This window comes from Anopheles ziemanni, chromosome 2 (assembly GCF_943734765.1).
Source record: "Anopheles ziemanni chromosome 2, idAnoZiCoDA_A2_x.2, whole genome shotgun sequence".
Taxonomy (NCBI): domain Eukaryota; kingdom Metazoa; phylum Arthropoda; class Insecta; order Diptera; family Culicidae; genus Anopheles; species Anopheles ziemanni.
The window spans coordinates 1,568,283-1,593,279 of NC_080705.1; the positions used below are offsets into that span (position 1 = coordinate 1,568,283).

The 24,997-nt window shown below is 49.1% G+C and overlaps 2 protein-coding genes across 2 annotated transcripts; both read left to right on the forward strand.

Annotated features, from left to right (window-relative positions):
- Window positions 1-1,964: 1,964 nt before the first annotated feature.
- On the forward strand, window positions 1,965-19,875 carry LOC131281856 (E3 ubiquitin-protein ligase Ufd4). Its single transcript, XM_058311212.1, has 10 exons — window positions 1,965-2,266; window positions 7,921-8,060; window positions 8,121-9,712; window positions 9,780-9,916; window positions 10,128-10,502; window positions 11,526-12,054; window positions 12,462-12,500; window positions 12,716-13,056; window positions 13,125-19,264; window positions 19,344-19,875. Exons 2-10 carry the CDS (start codon window positions 7,921-7,923, stop codon window positions 19,624-19,626), a joined length of 9,576 nt encoding a protein of 3,191 aa, XP_058167195.1. The 5' UTR covers window positions 1,965-2,266; the 3' UTR covers window positions 19,627-19,875.
- A 2,278-nt stretch (window positions 19,876-22,153) lies between these two features.
- Window positions 22,154-24,895, forward strand: LOC131292865 (malate dehydrogenase, cytoplasmic). Its single transcript, XM_058320961.1, has 3 exons — window positions 22,154-22,328; window positions 23,363-23,725; window positions 23,788-24,895. Exons 1-3 carry the CDS (start codon window positions 22,326-22,328, stop codon window positions 24,421-24,423), a joined length of 1,002 nt encoding a protein of 333 aa, XP_058176944.1. The 5' UTR covers window positions 22,154-22,325; the 3' UTR covers window positions 24,424-24,895.
- The last annotated feature ends 102 nt before the right edge of the window (window positions 24,896-24,997 follow it).

A 24,997-nucleotide genomic window follows, 5' to 3' on the forward strand; every position in this document is an offset into this window, starting at 1 on the left:
CATTGAAATCCGGTCCGGTTAGTTTAGGTGTGATGGACGACGCTGACATACTATAAAAGAATATTGATTTTTGCCGTAGTCACTGGCAGTCGACATCAAATGATGAAAATCAATAACTATTTTCACCCTCTATCTTTTCCGTAGGATAAAGATGAATAATTAAAACATGCTAAGCAAATTAATCATACGTTAACACTGGTGTTCTGTTCCAGCCTTTACGTCATTGCTGTGGGAAATGGGTTATCGTGCAAATCTTGCTTCAGCTGATGAAATGCTGCGCGTTTGTGACGAATTGATGAAACATGTGGTTTTATCAGCAATGGCCCGAAACTGCAAATACCGTTGTCGAGCAACGAGTTCGTGGAGAGAAGAGTACTAGCACAAAACAACATCGTGATTGCATGTGTTGCAAAATCCATCCTTTCTTCCTGTACCAACCAATGCGAGACATTTTCACTGCTGAAATCAATGTACCGTAAACTGAACACACTGTTCATCACGACCATCATCGGTCGGTGGTATGCAAGTACGAAACGCGGACCACCATTCCATGGGGCCTCCGTGGCAATCGACCACGAATCGGAGAGCGATGGCTGTTGCAGGGTTTCCCCAAAGGTGGCCGTCCGCGAGAGTACAGCAAGGAAAAAAAACACACACCAACTTCCAATCGAACGCGCGGGCTAGCGGGGAGTGGATGAATTAATAATCCGCCGGTGCGCTTCTTCTCTTCCGGTGGCAGTGGCATGATTTGAAATTAGTGCACGCGCTTTTCATGTATATTCCGTTCCAAACGGGTCCCTCTCTCTTTCCCTCCCTCCCTCCTTCCCTGATGGGCGAAAGACGACGATTACCATCACCGCCGAAGGCTGGCTCTGTGCACGTTTAAGAAACACATTTCCAATTGCGTAACGTCTCCGTGGCCACGGCAATTTATGGCGGCGCACAATGCAATTATATTTCACGAGCCTTCATTCAGTTTTCGGCGGAGCAACCCGTGAGCCGCGTCAAAAAACATTGAAAATTGGGATTCGAAGAAAATCGTTTGCCTTCCGCTACGCTGTGCCCCACACGCGGTGGTAGACCCGGGCCTAAAAATGAAAGTTAACCTTTCCAGTGTTTTCCTTCACCGTGGAGCCGGGCATCCGAAACGACCAGTGCTGCTGCTGGGCTGTAGGATAGGGTTTGGTCATCATAACCGCTCTGTTGTTGGTTGGATAGTTGTTAGATGAATGTGTGCTCGAAAGCGCCGTGTGCGTGGAGGAAACAATCTTGTGCGCCTCCACGACGTCGGTCATATGTTTTTCAACATTGCAAACCAACCATTGCGAGTTTCGTTGGATTGGTCTGACCTAGTTAAAAGCGACCAGATACTTTAAGAGCAAACAAACCATCCCTAGAGAAGAGGAGCACAAGCAGGCCGTTTCCTACTACTTTCAAGTCCATCCCGCCAGGGCAACGCATCGCTCGATTCGATCTGAGACTCTCCGATTGGTACACAAAGAAAAAATCGTCACTACGATCTGTTTACATGTAGACATGACCAAAATAAACACTCTCCTATGATACCATCGTATGCAAGAGCATGATGATGCTCTTCTCTCATGCGCGAATCGGTGGAGATGGTTGAACTGCAATGTTATGCTCGAGAAAGATGATAAACACACCTATTAGTGATAGTAGAGTTTCGGACCAAAAGGCAAGGCGCTTTTCGCTATGTTATAGGCTAGTAGCAAATTGTGAAAAATTTTCCTAGTTTGAGCTGCTTTTCTAACTGACACTATGTTCTTTCTTTACTTTCAGGTTTTTCCATGGCCCTTAACATTTTATGACGGCCAACCAACTGATGTTTAGGTCCCACAAGCAGGAGTGAAATTTCTTAAAAAAAGTGAAATTAACTTATGCGTTTATTGCAGGTTTTTCGATAGTGCTGTGTGATTGAATTTGTAGCTGCTGGAAAACAAAACTATTCAGTGACGAAGTGGGTGGGGCTTTGGTGATTGCTATGTGTTACGAGTTGCTATAAATCGAAAGCTGTATATCTGGAGTGAATGTAAAACACACAGCGCTTTTACCTCCCAGGAGAGTAGTTTGTGATCCACCGTGTTCGTTCGTCAAATCGATTCATATGACTACCGAAATCAGGTGAATACAAAAAAAGAGCGCATGGTGAATCGAAGCGGGCAGCAGCAGCAGCAGCAAACAGAGAAACCAGCCTAGCGAAGGTTACTTTTGATTTTCGGCTGCCACAGCGACGCGCTTGCCTAGGGTAAGTACGGCTTGCTTTGGTTTTTCCTATGGGGAAGAATTTACGGTAACGTGCCTTTATCAAATAACGTGGTCTAGTAGTCGTTTGTAGAAATTTCCAACCGCACTTTTTTGCTTCACGACGATGATCAGGAAACAAACGGTCTTGCAGCATAGCTTGCCGAAGATGGGCAAACAGCTGAGACGCAGTAAAGTAACGCCACCGTTTAACTGCGTCTTCCAACCGCCCCCACCAATGGCAGCGACTTTGATTCAGACACACGACCGTGTGTGCCCTACTACCTTTTGAGCCAACTGCATACGGCGCGCTGTGCGCTTCGAGGTTACTTATACACGAAACACCGACAGTCGATGGCGCGCGCGCATGCACACCACGGGGAAGAAATATGCGCAATCATCTCTTGACGGACGTGCGCGGCTCTACAGCAGCTGCTAGTGGGAAGGGGGCCGCAGCCGTAGAGGTCTTACCACTACCCTCTGGCCATGTGCCTATGTGAGGCACAATAAAACATGCAGGCGGGAACGGTCCGGAAAGATTGGCGAAGTCGTTGAATCGAAGCAAATTTGCCTCACGATGGAGCAATGGGGCCGGCTAGCTGACTGGTTGGTGGGTCGGTTGGTAGCATGCTGGGAGATTAAACGGATTTTTTGGTTCCCTCCATCCAAAGTGTTCATAATGCAACTACATGAAGGCCGTAATCATTCGCCGTATGGTTGCGATATGGAGAGATATTTGCCGAGCGAAAAATACACGCTATTGGTTACACGGAGCGCGTGAAACCGTGCTCGAAATGAACGCGAAACGGGTATGCCACGGGCACAACAACGCCCTGGCAAAAGGTGGCAGAGCTGCTTGAAATGCGGGTGGAATGTCCTGAAGAATTCAATGTCACAACGGTTTCACGGAAACGCAAATCAGCCAAGGCGTGCCACGACAATGTGTGGCGTACAACGGTGCGTGGTTTATTTCACCCGCCAGCACCCAAAGAGACAATAAGACGACGCACAAACGCGAACTGCGCGAACTCCTCGCAGTTGGCCGCCTGATGTTCGCCGGTGCGCAATAATATGTAACTGTATTTTACGTAAAAGCATAATACGCCGTGTCACACGGGTTTATTGCTAGCGGTGGCAGCTCTCGCCTCTTTCGGTCGTTGCCTGCGGCGTGTGTTACTTCGTACGTCGGCCACTTAGCTGTGAATGATCGTTTGGCGATCTCCGCGCCTATGCTAATCGCTGCGACCGTTGGTCGTCGACTTCTTTGGAATCGGGAAGGTCACAACTATCGAGTTGGTTGAATGGGATGTCGTCCAAAGTAGGCATCGAGAGCGATGTGTCTCTGAAGATGTAAATCAGGAAGAAGGTGGTCGTTTCTGAAGGTAGCACACCACTACCTAGTAGAAAAAAAGACGTGTCTTATTGCGTTTCGCATCGGAAACTAGTTTATTTTTTGGTACACTTTTACTCCCCTCCCCTGCGGTCGAGCTATCGTGTCCGCGTGACCCTTAACGCGATCAACGAATGCAAAACTCCATCGACCATGAATTCAAGAACCTTCGTCGACTTCTTGCTGTGGCATACTTTTACGAAGACCAGCGAGCCCCACCACCAATGCGAACCATTGGCCAATGGGGGTAGGTTTTTGTTCGTGGGTAATGAGATCGATGACACACAGTTGGATCGAAGGGCATCGTTTTGTGAATGAGATTTTTACAAAATTATTTCCCCTTGGAAAAAGAAAGTAAATTATAAACGAAGTGTTTCTCTTTTTGACGGAAGTTTGTATATTTTAAAAGTTTAACATGTTTTGAAATTGAACCTACCATACATTGTTCTGTAGGTAGGTTTTGCTGTAAATGCATGTCCGTCAAACTCCTCCAGATGACCCACTGTGGATGACCTCAACGAGGCAAGTCCAACCGTATGGCCAGTATGGCGGGTCCAGTTCTCTATCCAACGACTGTGACCTTCTGGATACAACTGTAAAACAAACCCTCCTTCTGTGAGTGAACCCCCAATCATACTTGCAGGCCAGGCCACCGTCCCTAAAATGTCGTGTTTTACATTTTTGCTGTATGACTTTTCACCTTGGCTTTCTTGGAGAAGCCAACACCACCACCGCTATGAGGATTCCTTTTTTTCTCATGGCATAATTTCTCAACAGTTTGCTTGGCTTGGCGTTAAAAGTTGTGTTTTTTGGCGGTGGCGGTAGTAAGGTATCTGCTCTCTCCTCCGTATCGTTGCTGCCGGTCATCATCCATCTCATTACAACACAACAACGGGTAAAGAAGGCCGCATCGCGCACATGGCGTTCCGTCGTAGTAGGGCGCACTTCAATTGTAGACGATTAAGGGCGGTTAGGCTGGTTTTTTTTTTCGTTTCATCAAAACATACTGCAGCCGCTAACCGACTTCTCGAGAAGAAGGGTTAAGGGTTTCTTGAAAGGGGAGAAGAAGCAATCATCACTTGGCGCAGTAGTCGCACTCACGTAACCGGATAGCACTCATGGTGGGTGCTGGTGGTGGTATTCGCGGTTTGGATGGCAAAGAAACAATAAGAAGCAATGTGCCGCACGGGGCGCGTGTTGAATTAATAAATTACCCTTGTTCCAACTGGCAGTTTGTGCACATCAAGCGCAACCAGCTGTGAGCCCGTCGTCTACCGTCGCCGCAACCTGTGGTCCAACGTGTGCCTTGTGCTGCGAATGAAAAAGACGCCGTCAACCATGGCTAGGAGAACCAGCTAGAAAGATGAAGAAGACTCACCTGGCTGAACCTGCTGCCGAACGACGACGACGACGACGACTCTTCAAAGCTTCAAAACGATGTTACCCAAAGTTATGAGATCAACCATGCACAACCTACTGCGATCGTTTCCTTTCGGGTGCTCCGTTTCTGCGCACGTTATGCTTTTGTGAATTTCGTTGCTTTCTTCCAACTTCAGGTCATCGCTTTTTTGGACACATTGTTCTACAGGAGAACGAGGGATTACCTAGCATTGCGGAAGTACATAGTGCAGTGCAGAGGAGAAGAAGTGTCTTTGCTTGCGTCTTCCGCTGTTGTTGAAGATGGTAAAACAAGAAAGCTCTTTCACTCCCTCCGAGCGATCGCGCACTCTTCAGCCAACGCCAATTGTAAATATAAACGCGTTGTGCTTCGTTTAATGGGTACGGTGATCGTGGGAGAGGGAAGGGAGGGGAAGTAGGAACACCGTGAACCGTCTGATCGAGAGGTTCGCGTCTCGCGTCTGGGAAATAAAGAAGCACCAACCACCACCATCGAGGGAGAAGAAGCTGCGCGTGTTGTTGAAAGCACTTCTCGTGGCCGCAAACGAACGACTCGAAGACTCTGTGTTGTCAGCCCGTCCGGTAACAAGATCGCCTGAGAAGTGTGCAAATATAAAACAAAGATAATGCCGGGGAGAGATGCGGCGTGATGTGCCGATGGGGGGGCCCTGTTTTTCTCAAAGGAACTTTAGACGTCGACCCACTGACGCTGGTGCTGGAACAACTATACATACTTACTCATTTTCTGGTGCGACTTCCTTAACCTACTGTTGGCTTATTCTACTTTCATCTTTTCGGTGTGAGTGTGTTACGATTTCCCACTGGAGATTGAAGCATGATAAGCCAGTTCAAAATCCAAGCGAATTGTATTAGTCGTGTTTTACGGTTTAATTTCACCTCAAATTGCTCATTGTGATTCAAATGTAATGATTTAAAAAGAATAGTAGATTCGTTTTCCTCTTGCCAACGAAAAAAGAAGGACCATTCCAATCCAGCCAACCACTATTGCAATGAGCCGGTACGACGTTATTTCATTGATTTAATAATTCTCTGTGGTATAATAATAAACTCAAGGTCATGCCCAGGAAGCTTATACATCTCGCAACCGTACCTACCGGGAAACTTCTAAAGCTAGTGACACTTTTTCTTGCTCGCTGGCAAAAGGATATTGATCAAACGGATGGGAGGATTCAGAATTTTGAGTTACCCGCCAATCCGCCTGCATGGCATATGGCCCCGGCGTTGGTTGTTGACCGAAGTTGCCTTTTTCCAACTCCACCGGCGCATCCAAGGACACACCGGGTGGGGGTTGGTGAATCAGAAAATTTGTGGTCATATTATTTTAAGACGCATCCAACGAAGACTCAAGTTCGGCTTCGTAACTTGCAACCAGCAGCAAGCATCTTCTTCACTTTGTTATTCCTTTCCCGATGTCTTCCCAGGTTTGCGCTAGTCCGGTTCACGGTGCGGCAATCGTTCGTTGTTTCGCCAAGCGGTTTCATAAAACTCTTATCCATCCATTTTTTTTCTCGCTTCGCACAACAACGTAAGCCATTTTCTTCCATTTATCCCCAACCAAAAATAGTAATTAATGCATCAGTTAATGATTGCCGAATGCGCTTTGGCTTAGTTTTCGTATCTACGAATTTTATTTGTGTCTTGCAGTCGTCCATCGCGGAAGGTATAAATTCTAATCGGACTTTTCTAACGCCACTGCCGGCTATCATTATCGGTTGGTTACCTGTTATCTGGTTTTGTGGCTGAGAAAAGCGACCCTTATTTGAAGTACTCTCAATGGTTAGAAAAAACCGTGCTTGTGTATGTAGTTCGAGCCGTGTTAGCGAATGTTCGACTGGTGGTTAGTTCTACTAGTTCACTCCAAACACCTTCATGGTGTTTTTAAAGAAAAATTGATTTGTATAAAATGCAGACCACATCGGATCGAGTCGATATATATCGTTAGGTTTGTGGCGCAAACCTCGAACGTGCACGACGGTGCCGTAGCGCTGACCTTCAATCTGCTAATCGATGGAGGGGACATTTGCTGTCGTGGAGAGATAACAAACAGCAATTGCTGTTATGGGTTGTTTTTTTAGAACATAAAATTGTGAAAGGTGGTCCGAATAATTGCGTGTGCATCAGACATGATTGCATGCTTCACTCTGTCCCGTTTTCTGCTGCCCTTGTTTTCCTTCGCTCTCGCAACCTTTCACACGGAGATGATGATCCATTTAGTATCGATTATGCATTTTCTTTTTTTAGTATAAATAGCTTTTTCTGTCTCTCATCCCTTCGCAAGAGGGAAGTCGCTAATTCACTCGTCGTCTTTGGTGTGTTAGTCCGCGCGCTTCGTCGGTACGACGAGTGCATAGTAGTGCCTAAGCCCTAAAGAGTCTCACCACCACCAAGAGCGCCACGAGCATTTACGGTGGTCTCTTTAGAAACTCCAAGCACTAGGGGTTGTGCCGTTCCCCCCACTTTGTATGCATAAGGGAAATGAGAGGTATGTTATGTTTTCTTATGCTGCGCCAACCTATCCCCAGTTTGTTGTGTTTGCTGGGCCAATGCTTAACTCCGGTTGGCCTCTTGCTCTTACGTAACGTCGATCGCTAGACGCGTTTCACTTCTCAAAAAATTGATTAGATTCGTCGATTTTCGTCATAACCAATCTTCTCTTTTCTTTTCTCTTTGTGGTGGTGCAACGGACCGAATCTAAGTGCATGCATAAATTATGGTATTTACTCGATCAATCGCCTTAAAACGCTAAACGTTGTACAAACACAATTTTGGGGAGAAGGATTTGAAATTGTTCAGTTTACATTGTTTCCGTGTGACTCTTAGTCATTTATCCGTTTCGATTCTCTTTGCAGATGGGTGACGTTGATCCAGAAACCCTTCTAGAATGGCTGTCGATGGGCCAGGGGGACGAGCGGGACATGCAGCTGATTGCTCTCGAGCAGCTCTGCATGTTGCTGCTAATGTCGGACAATGTAGATAGATGTTTTGAAAGGTAAGTTTCTAGTCAAATTACAACCTGGTCAAACGTTTGATCACGTGTTTTCTTTCCCAGTTGTCCACCGAGAACGTTCCTTCCGGCGTTGTGTAAAATATTTTTGGATGAGCTGGCCCCAGAAAACGTACTGGAGGTGACGGCACGAGCAATCACCTACTATCTGGACGTTTCCTCCGAGTGCACCCGTCGCATCGTCGCCATCGATGGCGCCATCCGGGCCATCTGCAACCGGCTCGAGGTGGCCGACCTGGAGAGCCGTACTAGTCGTGATCTGGCCGAGCAGTGCATCAAGGTGCTCGAGCTGATCTGCACCCGGGAAGCGGGTGCCGTCTTCGAGGGCGGCGGTCTCAACTGCGTGCTCTCGTTCATCCGCGACAGCGGCTCGCAGATTCACAAGGACACACTCCACTCGGCGATGGCCGTAGTGTCGCGCCTGTGCACAAAGGTTGAGCCGCAAGGTGCGAACGTGCAGACCTGCGTGGAGAGTCTCAGTACGCTCCTGCAGCATGAGGACCCCCTGGTGGCTGACGGGGCACTAAAGTGCTTCGCATCAGTCGCCGACCGTTTCACGCGCAAAGGCGTCGATCCGGCACCGTTGGCCGAGTACGGACTGGTGGCGGAGCTGTTGAATCGGTTAGGCAATGCTGCCGGAGGGCCACAGATCTCGTCTGGCGGCGCCACCACTACCACGAGCTCCTCGAATGCGTCGGCAGCCGGGAACAACTCACAGCAGCAGCCGCAGCCATCGGAGTCATCGCCCTCGACGGCGCAACTGTCTTCGTCGGCGCCAAAGTCGGCCCAGGGAGCGATGGAAGCCGGACGATCGAGCCAGTCGATCGCCACCACCATATCGCTCCTGTCGACCTTGTGCCGCGGCTCGCCCTCTATCACGCACGATCTACTCCGCTCTAACCTGCCCGAGGCGATGGAGCGGGCCTTCAAGGGAGACGAGCGGTGCGTGCTGGACTGTATGCGATTGTCTGACCTGATTCTGTTGCTTCTGTTCGAGGGCCGGCAGGCGCTGGGGCGCGTCGGGTGCACCCAAGGTCAGCTGGCGCCGCGTGTGAAGCGGGCCGACTCGAGCACCGAGCGAACCCATCGCCAGCTGATCGATTGCATTCGCAGCAAGGACACCGAGGCCTTGATCGAGTCGATCGAGTCGGGTGGGATCGATGTAAACTGCATGGACGACGTCGGACAAACGCTCCTCAACTGGGCGTCGGCATTCGGTACGCTCGAGATGGTCGAGTTTCTGTGTGATAAGGGCGCCGACGTAAACAAGGGTCAGCGCAGCTCGTCTCTGCACTACGCGGCCTGCTTCGGGCGGCCCGGCATTGCCAAGGTGCTGCTGAAGCATGGTGCCAATCCGGATCTGCGCGATGAGGATGGCAAGACGCCACTCGATAAGGCCCGCGAGCGTCCGGACGAAGGCCACCGGGAGGTGGCTTCCATTTTGCAGTCCCCTGGGGAATGGATGACGGCGGCGACGCGGTCTGACGTCAAGAGCGGTGACAGCGTGCCGGGCGAAGGCGAAGGAGAGCCACGCGGCGATCCGGAGATGGCACCGGTGTATTTGAAGTTTTTCCTCCCCACGTTCTGCAAGACTTTCCAGAGCACGATGCTTGCCAGTGTGCGTCGATCAAGCTTAGGTAAGTTAGCCTCGGAGACAACCATTTGTAACAGCAGAACTAATGTGTGCTCTTCTTTTTGATGTAGGACTCATTAAGAAAATGATTCAGTATGTTCAGCCGGATGTCCTTTCCAAGCTCTGTTCTGCCGAAGGACTGCAAAGCTACGAGCAAAGCCTCGGAACGCTGCTAGTCGAAGTCATCGCAAGTGTACTGGACAACGAGGTATGGAGCAGCGCCGTGTTACTTTACTTTGCTATGCATTTTCTTCCTTTCCATACATATGCCGCAGACTAAATTGCAACCTTTCGGTAAAAAACGGCGTGGTAAAATCCGATCAGTGTCAGGTTCTTCTCGTGCCCATCTCGTGCAGTTGATTTTGTCCCACTACGGTACTAAAATACGTTGAATACTTTCAATTTGTTGGCTTCCACAGATAAGCTACAGCTGGCCGCAGCTGGTCGCCCAACCGTCTCCTCCAACTATCTTAACTGTCCCCCGAAATAGTAGTACTAGCAATAATCTCCTAACCAAGCATAGCTGCGCGGAAAGGTTGAGCAAGTTTGTGCAGGCCAAGAAGCAGCAGCAGCAGCAGCGACGCAATTCTAGCAGCTATATAATACCACCTCCACCGCCACTGTTACCGCTAAGGCCCCCACCACCTCAGGCGACCGCGAACTACGACGGCTGCTGCAGCGCCCGGGAAGAGGAAGAATCGGGACGGATTGGTTCGAAGAAAAGCAATAACAGTAATAGTAGCACCAATCCTCGCAATCGCATCCAAAGCAATTGGTCCGATCTTAGTATAGCGGTAATCACGATGGAAAAGCCTCCCTCCGTAACAGGGGGGAGTGCATTATATCTTTTCAGAGTTCTCTTCTCTTTTAACTCCACTAGTTATCCACCCTTTGGGCCGCTCATGACCAATTAACTATAGTTGAATTTGAACTTCCTCGTAATATTTGCTGCTTTCTAGCGCAGTATCATGTGTTGAATAATCACTGATATGTATCATAATGTGAAACATTCGAAGATGTCTGCATTCTCAAAAGTCCGCTCTATCAAAACCACCGACTTTTTCACATTTCTTTTTGGCCTGTCAAATATTGGACTCATCCGGATGATTATGATGCACGGTTATGCTTTGGCCGCAGATATCCATTTCGTTGACTATCGCCAGTGTACATTTATTGATAACACAACATTCCCATCACTATCTTTCTCCTGCTCTTCCCGTTTTGTTTGCCATTAATTAGCCGGACACATATCGAATCATAAGAACAAATTCTGGCATGTGAATAAATGAGCGAGAATGAAGCTTATAACTGGATCGTATCTCTTGCTTTAGTTTTGAATCAAAATTAAACGCTAAACAACTGCCCAATTGGCAATGTTTGGATCAAAACACAAAAGGTCTACGTTTGAAAATTTCCCCTGTTTCCTGTATCGACCGGTTCCGTGTTGTTGCTTAGCAACTGATGAGAACGAGCTTTACATAATATGTGGAACGATCGTTCACTCGGTTCGATCGGTTAATCGTGACCAGTTGCTTTATGATCCTGCGATGATCGGTAAAAGAAATTCACTGTTATTGCTTTTATTCTCTCCAGTAACGAAACAACAAATACCCGAACAGCTTACGAGGCTGAGGCTTTTTATCACCGCCTTCTCACATTCCGTATTTTTTCATGCGCGTCGTATGCATGTCGATGTTAATGCGTGCGTGTGATTTTTAATGTGACGCATAACAGTGTTAACACAAACAACGAAATGTTCCATCTAGTAGCAAACTAATCTTCCTTATCGTTCGACACGTTTGTTTTCGTTTCTTTAGGATGACGAAGATGGTCATTTGGTGGTACTTACAATCATCGAAGAGCTTATGTCTAAGACGCAGAACGATTTCCTCGATCATTTCGCCCGGCTGGGCGTGTTCTCAAAAGTGCACGCACTGATGGGAGAACCAAGCTTCGCCGATGGCAACGACAATAATGATGTGATTAAATCATCCTCCGACGAAACGAAACCCCCGGTGGCGGCAGCAGCAGTGGAAGTGACCACCGCCGGACAGGGCAGTAGTAGCGGCGGAGGTGCTGGGGTAACTTTGACCACCACCGCCACTCCATCGTCCGCCGCAGCTCCGACGGTAGCGGTGGAGGACGCTAAAGAGATTCTGCACGGTAAAGCTTACCATTGGCGCGACTGGAGCATTTGCCGGGGCCGCGACTGTCTGTATGTGTGGTCCGATTCGGCCGCGCTGGAACTTTCGAATGGGTCCAATGGTTGGTTCCGGTTCATTCTGGATGGCAAACTGGCTACAATGTACTCGAGTGGCAGTCCGGAAAATGGAAGCGATAGCTCGGGTAAGTGTTGTGTGTGCAAAGAAGGCGATAGAAGAAATATGGAACGAGCTGTTCTCTTAACAACGCCAATGCCTTAGGAATTTAAAAAATTTAAACCGAATGAACGTTGCTACTTTTCAAACGTTTTATCAAGCATGGACTTTTCAGCCCAACTAAATTACTAATTTAACTAATTTTACAACCTGCTTCAGTTCAAAGAAACGTTTCTTAACAACCTTCTCGCAAATATGTTTTTATTTTTACGCCAAGCTTGTTTGGCAGTTTGGCATATTTGGGATAAAACCAAATGAAACGCACGCTTTCTCGACGCTTTCTAATGGAAAATAATCCTTAAAACATTGTTCTACGAACGTAACTCTCCTTTCGAAATCGTGCTTATAATGCCCGATGTTTTATGTTTGTTTTAGGCAAGGAAAAACCCGTCGATCCCAACATGTCCAGTGAAGGTGAGAAATTGGAATTTTTGCGTCTATTTAAATTGTCGATAGATTCTGTGTTGAGATTGAATGTGAAGTTTGATTTGGTTTGTTAGATAGTCCATGGATTGGTTGAAATGTAACGTGTGTATTAGAAGAGAACAGCCCTTTCAGAGGAGCACGGTGTTGACTGTCGCCCATTTATATCGGTTTGCTCTAATATATTGCCCTCTTTCTTTTATCAGAGAATCGCGGGGAGTTCCTAGAAAAACTCCAGCGAGCGCGTGCAGCGGTTCGACAGGGCAGTGTCTCTCAACCGATTCTGTCGTCCCCGAGCCTTGCCCGGATAGCTGTAGGCAATTGGGTGTTGCAGAGCCAGAAGGAGCATCAGTTACATATCAACAATTCCGAGGGCCATCAGGTAACCATCCTGCAGGATGAGCTTCCCGGGTTTATCTTCGAAAGCAACCGCGGTACAAAGCACACTTTCACGGCGGAAACAACGTTGGGACCAGACTTTGCGGCCGGATGGATCAACACGAAGAAGAAGAAACTGCGCTGCAAGATCGAGGCACAAAAGTATCAAGTAAGTTTTGGCTGTACTCGATCTTCTTTGAACGACCTTTTGCTTAGAAATGAGTTTGGTTGTTTTAGGTGAAGAATTTGGCACGTGACCTGTACAACCGATACTTCAAGGCAGCTCAGGCCGTTCCGCGTGGTGCCGTGGCAAAGTTGTCGAAAATAGTCCATCAAATCGAGATCGCTCTCGAAGAGCAACAATCCATCCCAAAGACAACGCTAAATGTACGGTCTTCGCAGCAGCAGCTGCCGGGAGCTGGTAGCGCCAGCTGGCAGGAGAAGCTGTACAACGCGCTAACCGAGCTGGTGCACCTGTTGAACGAAGATGGCGTCATAAGTGCGTACGAGATGCACAGCTCGGGGCTGGTACAAGCGCTGGTAGCGGTTCTTTCGCGCAACTACTGGGATTTGGGCATCAATCGCAACAAGGCCAACAAGTACCACAAGCAGCGGCTATCGATATTCAAAAAGTGTATGTACGGTGCGGATGCAAAGAGTGGCAAAAATACCGCGTCGATACTCGTACAAAAGCTGGTCGCGGTGCTCGAAAGCATCGAGAAGCTCCCCATCTATATCTACGACTCGCCGGGTGGAAGCTATGGTCTGCAAATACTCACCAAGCGGCTCAGCTTCCGACTCGAACGGGCGGCCTGTGAGCAGACACTTTTCGACCGTACCGGCCGTAACCTTAAGATGGAACCACTGGCTACGGTAGGCCACCTGAACAAGTACCTGCTGAAGATGGTCGCCAAGCAGTGGTACGACATGGAGCGCTCGTCTTTCCTGTACCTACGCAAGCTGAAAGACGCAAAGCCTGGTACGGTGCAGTTCCAGCATCAGCAGGATTTTGACGAAAACGGCATCATCTACTTCATTGGCACGAATGGCAAAACCTCGGAGTGGGTTAATCCGGCCCAATACGGACTGGTCACGGTGACCAGTAGCGAGGGGAAGCAGTTGCCGTACGGCAAGCTGGAAGACATCCTCTCCCGGGATAGTGTCAGCGTGAACTGCCACACAAAGGATAACAAGAAATCATGGTTCGCAATCGACCTGGGAATGCACATCATCCCGACAGCGTACACTCTACGGCATGCGCGCGGTTACGGCCGTTCGGCACTCCGTAACTGGATGTTCCAGCTGTCGAAGGACGGAGTCAACTGGGTAACGGTGCTGACGCACACGGATGATAAAAGTCTGGCCGAACCGGGCAGCACTTGCACCTGGCCGCTCGATTGCCCTTCGGATGGGGATGGGCAAGGCTTCCGGCACGTTCGCATTCATCAGAACGGACGGAATGCGTCCGGCCAGACGCACTACCTCAGTCTGAGTGGATTTGAAATTTACGGCAAGGTTCTGTCGGTCTGCGAGGACATGGGAAAGACGGCAGCCAAAGAGAACGAGGCGAAGATACGCAAAGAACGGCGCCAGATCCGGTCGCAGCTAAAGTACATCACCGACGGTGCCCGAGTGGTTCGTGGCGTCGATTGGCATTGGGATGACCAGGACGGCAATCCGCCCGGTGAGGGAACGGTAACGGGCGAAATTCACAACGGTTGGATCGATGTCAAGTGGGACCATGGTATGCGTAACTCGTACCGCATGGGAGCGGAAGGAAAGTACGATCTGAAGCTGAACATCGATGGTTTTCTGGGTGTCTCATACGACCTGCACAACAGTACGTCCGCCACGGTCGTTGCTTCCGGCAACAATCAACTCTCCTCTTCGAATACAACGAATCACCATCAGAGTGAAGGCGGTGCTGGCGGTGGTGGTTCTTCTAGCAAAAAGAAACTGTACGATAAATCCTTGAACGTCCTCACGAGCCGCAAGTCAAGCTCGACCCCTAGTCTCCCGGAAGCCACGACCGAGAACCGTTCATCCGTCGCGTCCACCGAGCAGGCAACGTCGGCCGACAACCTGTCCTGGAAGCAAGCGGTCGAAGTGATTACCGAGAACGTGCTCTCGTCCGCTCGCTCCGACTTGGCCACCGTTGGAAGCGGTGGCAGCAGCAACGATCTTTCATCGTCCGTACTGGCCGCTTCCACGGGCACGCAAAACAACAACAACAATCTAGGTGGAGGTGGCCAGAACAGCAGTCAGGAGGAATCGGTCATCGTTCACCTGTCGTTTAACGAGCGCGGAAACAATCTCGTCCCCGATCTATCGCAGATCAACTGCAGTACCTCGATGCTGCTCTCCGATCTGGCTACGATCACGGAGAACCTAACCCTGTCGGAGGCAGGCGCGGATGCGAAACAATCCGAATCGGCGGCCAACGCCGAAGGCACCAGTGGCGGACAACAGCAATCATTCGTTAGCAATATTGGCGGCAGTGGATGCGTTTCGGTGCTGGGAATGGGTGGATCCTCTTCATCCTCCTCTTCGTCGTCATCGTCCACCGAGGAGAACAACAAGACGAACAACATCAACGAAACGAACAACAAGATCAACCTTAACAGCAGCGTTGTGTCGGCGGGAGGCAGTAGCAGTGTGGCCGGTGGAAAGAGTGGCCAATCGTCATCCTCCTCCTATCTGCAGTCGAAACTGGACGTACTGGATAAGATGCGCGAGGGTGTGGATATGTTGCGCAACTCCACCAACGAATTTCTTTCCGCCGAATACTTGGCCCAATCGAATTTACTCTCGTCGGTGAAGATCGCTCTCCCTTCGGTGCAACCTAATGCAACTTCTTCGACCGGGGGAGGCGGCGCGGTTACGGCATCCTCCGGCACGCCGGGTGGAACCACTATCTTCGTGGCAAACACAAGCACAAGCACAAGCACCAGCCAGCAGCCGGGCGGTGCTGAGGTGCAGACACCTTCCGAGAAGTTTAACAACACGGCAAATGCAGCTGCGTCCAGCGTTAGTGGAGCGAATGCGTTCAAAAAGTTCTTTAACGAAGCGAAAACGTCGGTTGAAGTGGCGGAGAGTCGTGATGTGACGAACAATTTAAAGAACAACATCGTCGTGGTTGGCACGGAAGGATCTTCTTCTTCGTTTTCGAGCGACAATCCCACGACCGGTAGTTTGGTTGCGTCGGGCATCGATGGAATAAATGTGGTCCCGGTGTTGGTTGGCTCGTCGTCCAACCCGATGAGTGTCAGTGTGCCGAATCTGACCAGCAGCAATCAACAGCATCACCATCACGGACACCACCACCATCACCACCAGAGTCAGCATCATCCGGAAAGTTCGACACTTTCGAACGACAGTCAACAAGGACCACCGCCAGGTTTGCTGGAAACGTTCGCCGCAATCGCCCGTCGCCGTACGTCCGGAAGCGGGGTGACAAGCACTCTAAACGCGACGTCAAACAACGTTTCCTCGACCAACAACAATTCATCTTCGGCATCCTCGTCTTCATCATCGCAGCAGGCTTCGTCGACCGTCGCTCCGATTAACAATCAGTTAATAAGTGCAGCGGGAGGAACGGCTGCGGGTGTGGTCACTAGTGGGGGGCTGCAGAATAACACCAGTTTCTTCGCCCGTGGACCCAACTCCGTCACGAGCTTGGTGAAGCTGGCCCTGTCCAGCAATTTCCACAGCGGCCTACTAAGTACCGCCCAAAGTTATCCGAGCTTGAGCAGTTCATCTTCGATGGTAAATAATAACGGCTCGGGTGCGGGCGCCAACGGCGGCGGCGGCGGCGGTGGCAATGGAGGAGGAAATAATAACAATGCAAACAACGTGGGATCGGCCGGCGGTGGTGGTGGTCAGGTGAATCCACTTAACCCCGCGCTCACGATGAGCCTTACGTCCACCTCGAGCGACAGCGAACAGGTTTCATTGGAGGACTTCTTGGAGCAGTGCCGGGCGCCGACCCTGCTGGGCGACCTGGAGGACGACGAGGACATGGAGGATGAGAACGATGACGATGAAAACGAGGACGAATACGAAGAGGTGGGCAACACGCTGCTTCAGGTGATGGTTTCGCGCAACCTGCTCTCCTTCATGGACGAGGAAACGCTCGAGAATCGGCTGGCCGCGGCCGGCAAGCGTAAATCGTGGGACGATGAGTTTGTGCTGAAGCGCCAGTTCTCGGCGCTCATTCCCGCGTTCGACCCACGTCCCGGGCGGACAAATGTCAACCAAACGAGTGATATCGAGGTACCTGCGCCGGGAAGCAGTCAAAAACCGACGGCGTCCATCGCCGACTCCTCGGAACCATCGTCGTCTGGAATCGCGGGAGGGCCCTCAGATCAAGGTTGCCACACAGGAGGAGGAGGAGGGAACACACTCCCACAGCCTTCTCTCTCGCTCGTTCTGCGTGGACCGAACATTAATGGCGTAAGCGACGTGGAGGTGGAATTGACCCATTCCGATTGGACGATTTTCCGAGCCGTGCAGGAGCTGATGCTTCAGACGAGCATGCCGAAGCAGGACAAGTTCCGCAAAATCTGGCAACCGACGTACACCATCATCTACCGTGAGGCCAGCCCCGGATCGTCGTCGTCGCTGGGGGGAAAGGAAGATTTTAGCAGTGGCGGCGAAGAAGGTCGAGCGACACCGATTATCTCTCTCTTTTCGCAGCGAAGCCACGGGTCGACTCTCTCGCCCAGCTCCCCGATTCCAGAGACGACGTCCATGTCGGGTGCGGTCGGTGGAGCAAGTGTAACCGCGTCGGGTATGACGAGCGTTCAGCATTGTTCGGTTGAGGACGTTCTTCAGTTGCTTTCGCAGCTGAATAGCATCAACCAATCGCTATCTTCCGCACCGACCAACAACGACAAGAACCTAATCCCGGATGTGGAGTCAAACTACCTAAACCCGGAGGTGTTTATGAGCAAGAAGATCACTAACAAACTGCAGCAGCAAATCCAGGATCCGTTGGTTCTCTCAAGCGGAAGTCTGCCGAAGTGGTGCGAAGAGTACAACCAGAGCTGTCCCTTCCTATTCCCGTTCGAAACGCGCCAGCTGTACTTTAGCTGCACGGCGTTCGGTGCCTCACGGAGCATCGTTTGGTTGCAGTCGCAGCGCGATGTCAGCATGGAACGGCAGCGTGCCCCGGGCCTGAGTCCACGCCATGCCGATCAGCATGAATTCCGCGTCGGTCGTCTGAAGCACGAGCGCGTCAAGGTGCCGCGAGGAGAGAAACTCCTGGACTGGGCCCAGCAGGTCATGAAGGTGCACTGCAACCGGAAGTCGGTGCTCGAGGTTGAGTTTGTCGGTGAGGAAGGTACCGGACTGGGGCCTACGCTCGAGTTTTACGCACTGGTGGCTGCCGAGTTGCAGCGCAGCGATCTCGGCATGTGGCTGTGTGACGACGAAGAGCCGAAGCTGATCGAGGACGAGATTGATCTGGGCGAGGGAAGCAAACCGGTCGGATACTACGTGCGCCGCTCGACGGGTCTCTTCCCAGCGCCGCTACCCCAGGACGCCGAGATCTGTGAGTTCGTGTCGAACTACTTCTGGTTCCTGGGAGTGTTCCTGGCGAAGGTGCTCCAAGACAATCGACTGGTGGATTTGCCGCTTTCGAATAGCTTTTTGCAGCTGCTCTGCCACAGCCGCTCGATTGCTCGCGGATCGTCGTCGGTGCGTGAGCTGACCGGTGGCAAAACAGGTGGTGGACCGGCGGGAGGCTGTGAAGACATCATGGTGTCGTCGATCATGTCGGAGGAGAGTGATCGCGATCGTGATATGCTGGTCGATTCCTATCAATCCAAGATGGCCGCCAGTGACGGAGCCTGGTACGATGGTATCCTGTCGCAGGAGAACCTCCAAGAGATCGACCCGATTCGCTACGAGTTCCTCAAGGAGCTGCAGGAGCTGGTTCAGCAGAAGCAAAACATCGAGCAAAACGACATGCTCAGCTCGGAGGAAAAGTTACAGCAGATAAGCGAGTTGAAACTTAACACAAAAACCGGTTGCGTGGCGCTGGAGGACCTTGCGCTCACCTTCACCTACCTGCCGAGCTCGAAGAACTACGGCTACGTGTCGTCCGATCTCATCCCCAATGGCTCGAACATCGACGTGACGATAAACAACGTGGAAGAGTACTGCAATCTCACGATCGCGTTCTGTCTGCAGGAAGGTATAGCCAAACAGCTGGCCGCCTTCCACCGTGGCTTCTGCGAGGTGTTCTCGCTGAACAAGCTGGCCGCATTTACGCCGGACGAGATCCGTAAGATGCTGTGCGGCGAGCAGAATCCCGAGTGGACCCGTGAGGACATTATGACGTACACGGAACCGAAGCTTGGTTATACCAAGGAAAGGTAAGTACCAAAAAACGACTTACGGCTTACGTTACGCTTCGTAGCATTTTACTCAAAAACCCGCCTTTTCCCTCGACAGCCCCGGTTTCCTACGGTTTGTCAACGTACTCATGGGAATGAATGGATCGGAACGGAAAGCCTTTCTCCAATTCACCACCGGCTGCAGCAGTCTACCACCGGGCGGGCTCGCCAATCTGCATCCCCGGCTGACGGTGGTGCGAAAGGTGGACGCGGGCGAGGGTTCCTATCCCTCGGTGAACACGTGTGTGCATTATCTCAAGCTGCCGGACTACCCGAACGAGCAGATACTTCGCGACCGGCTGCTGACTGCTACCAAGGAGAAAGGGTTCCACTTGAACTAAATCAAACTGTTACTGTTAAATGTGTTGTTTAAAATGTATGAAATGAACTGAAAAATTCGAGGAAACGAGAGAGGAGGCCGATGGTGTGTGTGTGTGTGTGTAAGAGGATAGAGCTGCCAGCAATGTGGAGCCATTTCCCCTCCATCGGGGGGAGGCTTAGGTTAGCTGAATAATAATGTCAAGTATTTGGTTATGCTAAAGAGTAAGGGACCGCCAGGCGGGGGGAGAGGAGTTAACATTTGTCCGGTAGTAGTAGCCGAGAGAGCTGAGATATAAAGATAAGTATCCAAACCAGATTATAGATGAAATATAACACTGCAACTTTCACAACTCCTCCTCCCTTTCGCAGAATAAAGAAGTTTAAAAACAAAAAACGCTGATGCTCTTGCACACTCCTCTTGCAGCAACACTCGTTTTTTTGCGATATGAATGATGCATCGAACTTAAAAGATGATTATGTACACGTTAAAGTCTCCACCTTAAAATTACGGAGCGCCCGAAGAATTTATGTGAACAGATATAAAGTTCTTTGAAAAAAAAACAAATACAGAACAATAAGCTTTTGTAGAACATGATGGAAAACTCGTTTTAAATGAATGATTACCGTTGCCCATTTAGACCACCCGGCACATAATATGGAACGAGCGAGTGAAACGATCCTTCACATTGGTGCTGAAAAAATGATCATATGGCGAGTGGATGGATGCTTGCAAACTAACTCTTTGTTTTATTCGTGATTGACCTCTTCGACGCAAGATGGATAACTGAAACAGCTTAACCATTTAGATTAGATAGAATAAATGATAACGATGAACAGAAAATCACAAAAAGAGGAAACATTAGAAGCTGAGTGTGTGCAACTGTGTGTGTTTGGTGTGCGGAATATGATGAAAAGGATTCTACTAACCAGCTCAAGAGTTGTGTTTTTCCACTTGGGAAACGAAAAAAAAAAACGTGTTGAGATTCAATCAGCAGCACTCTCACCTGAACTAAACAAAATTTGCACTTTTAGTTAGGTTTGATTGCAGACTCGTTTGTACAGAAACTACAAGAGGCACGATTTGGATTCAATTTGTAGAACAATTACACCACAAACCACACAATATATCTTTCACCACTCTACTCTGTATGACCGGAATTGACATTTTATCCACTCCACACTCCACACAACAGTATATTCCCCATTTGTCTTTATAAAAAAAACTTTTATGATGCACGTGATGAGTACGAATCGTGCACGGTGAATACCAAAACGAAATCAAATGTTTGCATAGCATAGCGAAGGAAAGGAAAACACAATACCAGTGCGAGGAAAATGTTAATGATTGAAAGACACTTAAAAAGATTATTGATGGCGTAATATATTATATAAAAGAAAAAGCAAGAATGCATAACATAATTACAAACTCTTGAAGAAAAAACGAACAGAAAATCCTACATACTTAAAAAATCCTATGATACGAAAAGTGCGAATGATCGCTATTGATGAAACAATAAAGAAAAACAATTAAAACAATCATGATTTCTTATTTTAATTTTAACGAGAAATTATCGTGTGGGAGTACCCTCGTTGCATGGATGTTTTAGTTACAGATATTTGTCACAAAATATTCTAAAATAGATTCCTCTAGGCCATTGCTCCGAAACATGCATGCATTTTCTTTGCTACAGGTTTCTTTTAGTAGTTTAAAAATAAATTCATATGCTCTTGTGGCCATCAGCCCTCTCGCTTGCCCGAAAGTTATGGTCCAGATAGGAAAAACATTTCCTTTGGAAACACGTTTCACGACTTTTCCCAACTGCAATAACGCATGCAATAAACACAATGAGATTCGGTCAGACACGTTGCAATGCCATTGTTTTTTCTACCCTCGTTTCATAATTCAGGGGGTGAGTTTTCTTCGATCTCATATGACCATATTGCCGCTTGATTTGCGCTGCCAAGGAAAAATTTCCCCCCGATGGCAAACACAACGTGTGCAACAGGGATGGCATGTCATGTTTGATTGAGCATAGCCGGGGGAGTAAGGGAGAAAACAAACAGAAACGAGAGCAAGCGCAAAAACAACCCTCCGTTACACGTTGGGCACTATTCGGGATAAATGTAATTAGATCAGTTAAAATCTAATTTGAATTCGCGCAAGGCGAAGTATTCAGACTACAGAATAATACTAGCTCTCAGGCTTGTATTGTTTTAAAAATATACAATTCTTTAGCATCGGTTTGACTATTTTACGATCAAATGCCTCGAATTTAATGTTTCGTTCTTGCTAATCGAAAAGCCATTAGCATTTATCAGAACCCTGTAACTACGAGTGGTTGTATACGACTCGATTTTATAGTTTACAAATTGAAACATATTTTAGATAGACTTTTATCCCGATAGTTACTCTACAACATGCATTGTGCACTGGAAGACTGGTGTGAAAGAGACAGCAACAACCCGCGAAGATGAAGGGAGAAACAAAGATCGTAGTAAGTGAGGACTGAGCAACCACTAAACGGTGTCAGTAAATATTTGGCGATTCGTTCGTGCGGATGGTGTAGTACGTTGTTTTATCGCATTTAATACAATAGAAAACTTTACTTTCAATCTTACCAACATCGTTCCTTGCGGTATTATTTTCGTCGTACCGTGTTCCGTTTGTCTGCTGCGTTATTTGTCGGCGTTTCCAACAGTCACCTGCAAATCGTAAAACATGGTAAGAGTTCGTCGTAGATCTGTGCTGACCAAAGATAAGCAACTTCCAAAGTGCAAAATCTGCCTTATTTAACGGTGTATCCGTTCATGGTTGACATCATTTTACAGTCCGGCGAAGCAGGCATATCTTCATTAGCTGCTCATCTTATTTACATGATCTGAAAATTACCTTTTGACGTGCTTGAAGAAATATTGCTTCAGTTTGCTTGTACGGCAGACAGATAAGATACATCAGTTCGATTCCACTGTGGAATCCGCTAAACTACGGTCACCTTCGGAGTGAATGGCGAATGTCCATTTCAAATCGATTAGCTGCTCCAGCTAAAGGAGGCAGATTCCCTTATTCTTGTTTGTCATTTGATAGCATTATCTGTTCAAAATTCGATGAACTCTTTGGCCCCTGGCCGATTCCGTGGGACAGGGGCCGGGAAGAGCGGTCGCCCTCCGCAATACACGAGTGCCGACAGCTTTTCTGATTGTCCCGTATGGTCAAAACAAGAGCGAATCATCCACGGATGCTTAAAAATATCAACAATCGAGCGCCGGAACCGGAGCACGAAAATGTGATAATTATTTTATGTAATACGATTGGTTTGACCTTTTCATGCCCTCGTGTCGCCATCATCCGTCGCGTTGTCGTCATACAACTCCGCCGCCATCGTCATATTTGTCTACTTCCTGATATACTTTTGTTTTTCCTCCTTTCCGCGACAACACGCTAGGCGGCTCGCGGTTGTTGTTTCGTGCCTCTTTCATTCTCTCGTTTATTTTTGGTCCCGTGCGATAGGCATGGTTGGAATACGAAACAAACGTAATCTTCGCGCACGCGAAATGGCCACCATAATATTGTCGAAAATGGCCTATCGAAACCCTCGGCAGGCAGGATTGAGCTGTTAGAGAGCGCTAAAAGATGTACTAACAAGGATTAGCATCTCAGAGGGCTGGTGTTAAAATTCAAACCAAATAAACCCGCACAATGGATCAAAGCAAGCGACAATGGTTGTCTAACGCCTCGTCACTTTTCTCGTTTTACAGTCGGAACCAATCCGTGTCGTCGTCACCGGAGCTGCCGGACAGATTGCGTACTCGCTGCTGTACATGGTAGCGAAGGGCGATGTATTCGGACCGAATCAGCCACTTGTTCTGCATTTACTGGACATTCCACCGATGATGGGTGTGCTGGAAGGAGTCGTCATGGAGCTGGCCGACTGCGCCCTCCCGCTGCTCGTCAGCGTCGTGCCGACGGCCGATCCGGCGGTCGCCTTCAAGGACGTCGATGCTGCCTTCCTCGTTGGCGCTATGCCCCGCAAGCAGGGCATGGAGCGAAAGGATCTCCTTTCGGCCAACGTTAAGATCTTCAAGGTGCAGGGTGAGGCATTGGACAAATATGCCAAGAAGGTAACGTACCCATGGGAAGAAATAGTTTTGTTTTTGTTACTTACCAATCCACCTGCTTGTAGGACGTGAAAGTGCTGGTTGTCGGAAACCCGGCCAACACAAACGCCCTCGTGTGCTCGCACTACGCACCGTCGATTCCGAAGGCAAACTTTACCGCCATGACCCGCCTGGATCAGAACCGTGCCCAAGCACAGATCGCCGCTCGGCTCGGTGTCGGCATCACGAAGGTGAAGAATGTCATCATTTGGGGAAACCATTCGGCCACCCAGGTCCCCGATGCACGCAACGCTTCGGTTGAGGTGGGAGGCGCAGTCAAGACCGTCCCGGAAGCGGTTGCTAACGACGAGTTCCTGAAGCAGGAATTCCTCGAGACGGTGCAGAAGCGGGGTGCTGCCGTCATCGCCGCCCGTAAGATGTCTTCGGCGATGTCCGCCGCCAAGGCAGCCAGCGATCATATGCGCGACTGGTTCGCGGGAACACGGGAAGGCGAGTACGTCTCGATGGGTGTCATCTCGGACGGAAGCTACGGTGCGCCGAAGGATATCGTATTCTCGTTCCCGGTGCAGATCCAGAACCGCCAGTGGAAGATCGTCCAGGGCCTGTCGGTGGATGAGTTTACGCGCAGCAAGCTGGACGTGACCGCGAAGGAACTGCTGGAGGAGAAAGAGGAAGCGATGGCCGTGTGTGCTGCCGATTGACTAGTTAAACTGTAAAACGGAATTTTGTACGAAATACCTTCTTTAATCCAGAGCAGAAAAAATTGTGGCCGCTCAATTTGTGGGGTTGTTGTTTTTGTCTTTTGTTATGCGACACAGAAATAGAAAATCATGCACCACACTCCTTTTGTTTCATCACACATGCCCGTCATATGCTTTTATGCTTTGGTTTTCGTTTTGGGTGACGTAGGTGATTTTTCCAAAATTTTGTTTTACAGTTATTTCGTGTATTTTGGTATCTTTTTACCTTTCTATGTGGGTCCCCAAAAAACCTGAAAAATACAGAAGCAAATCGCTTCCATCCGTTGGCCTAGAGACTAGACACTGTAGAAGTAAAATATTATCCTCCTGATCGTGTTGAAAAAGCGATACCTAAAGCAATTACCTAGACCAATTGTTAGCCTTTGAAGGGGTAGTAAATTTGGTGAATCGGAAAAATAAACTTACATAAACATTTAGGAATATAATTCAGTCTTGTGTGTACTGTAAGCTGAAAAGAAAGAAGAAAACTATCACATGCGATATTCCGAAAACGAAGCAGCCACATTCAAAAACC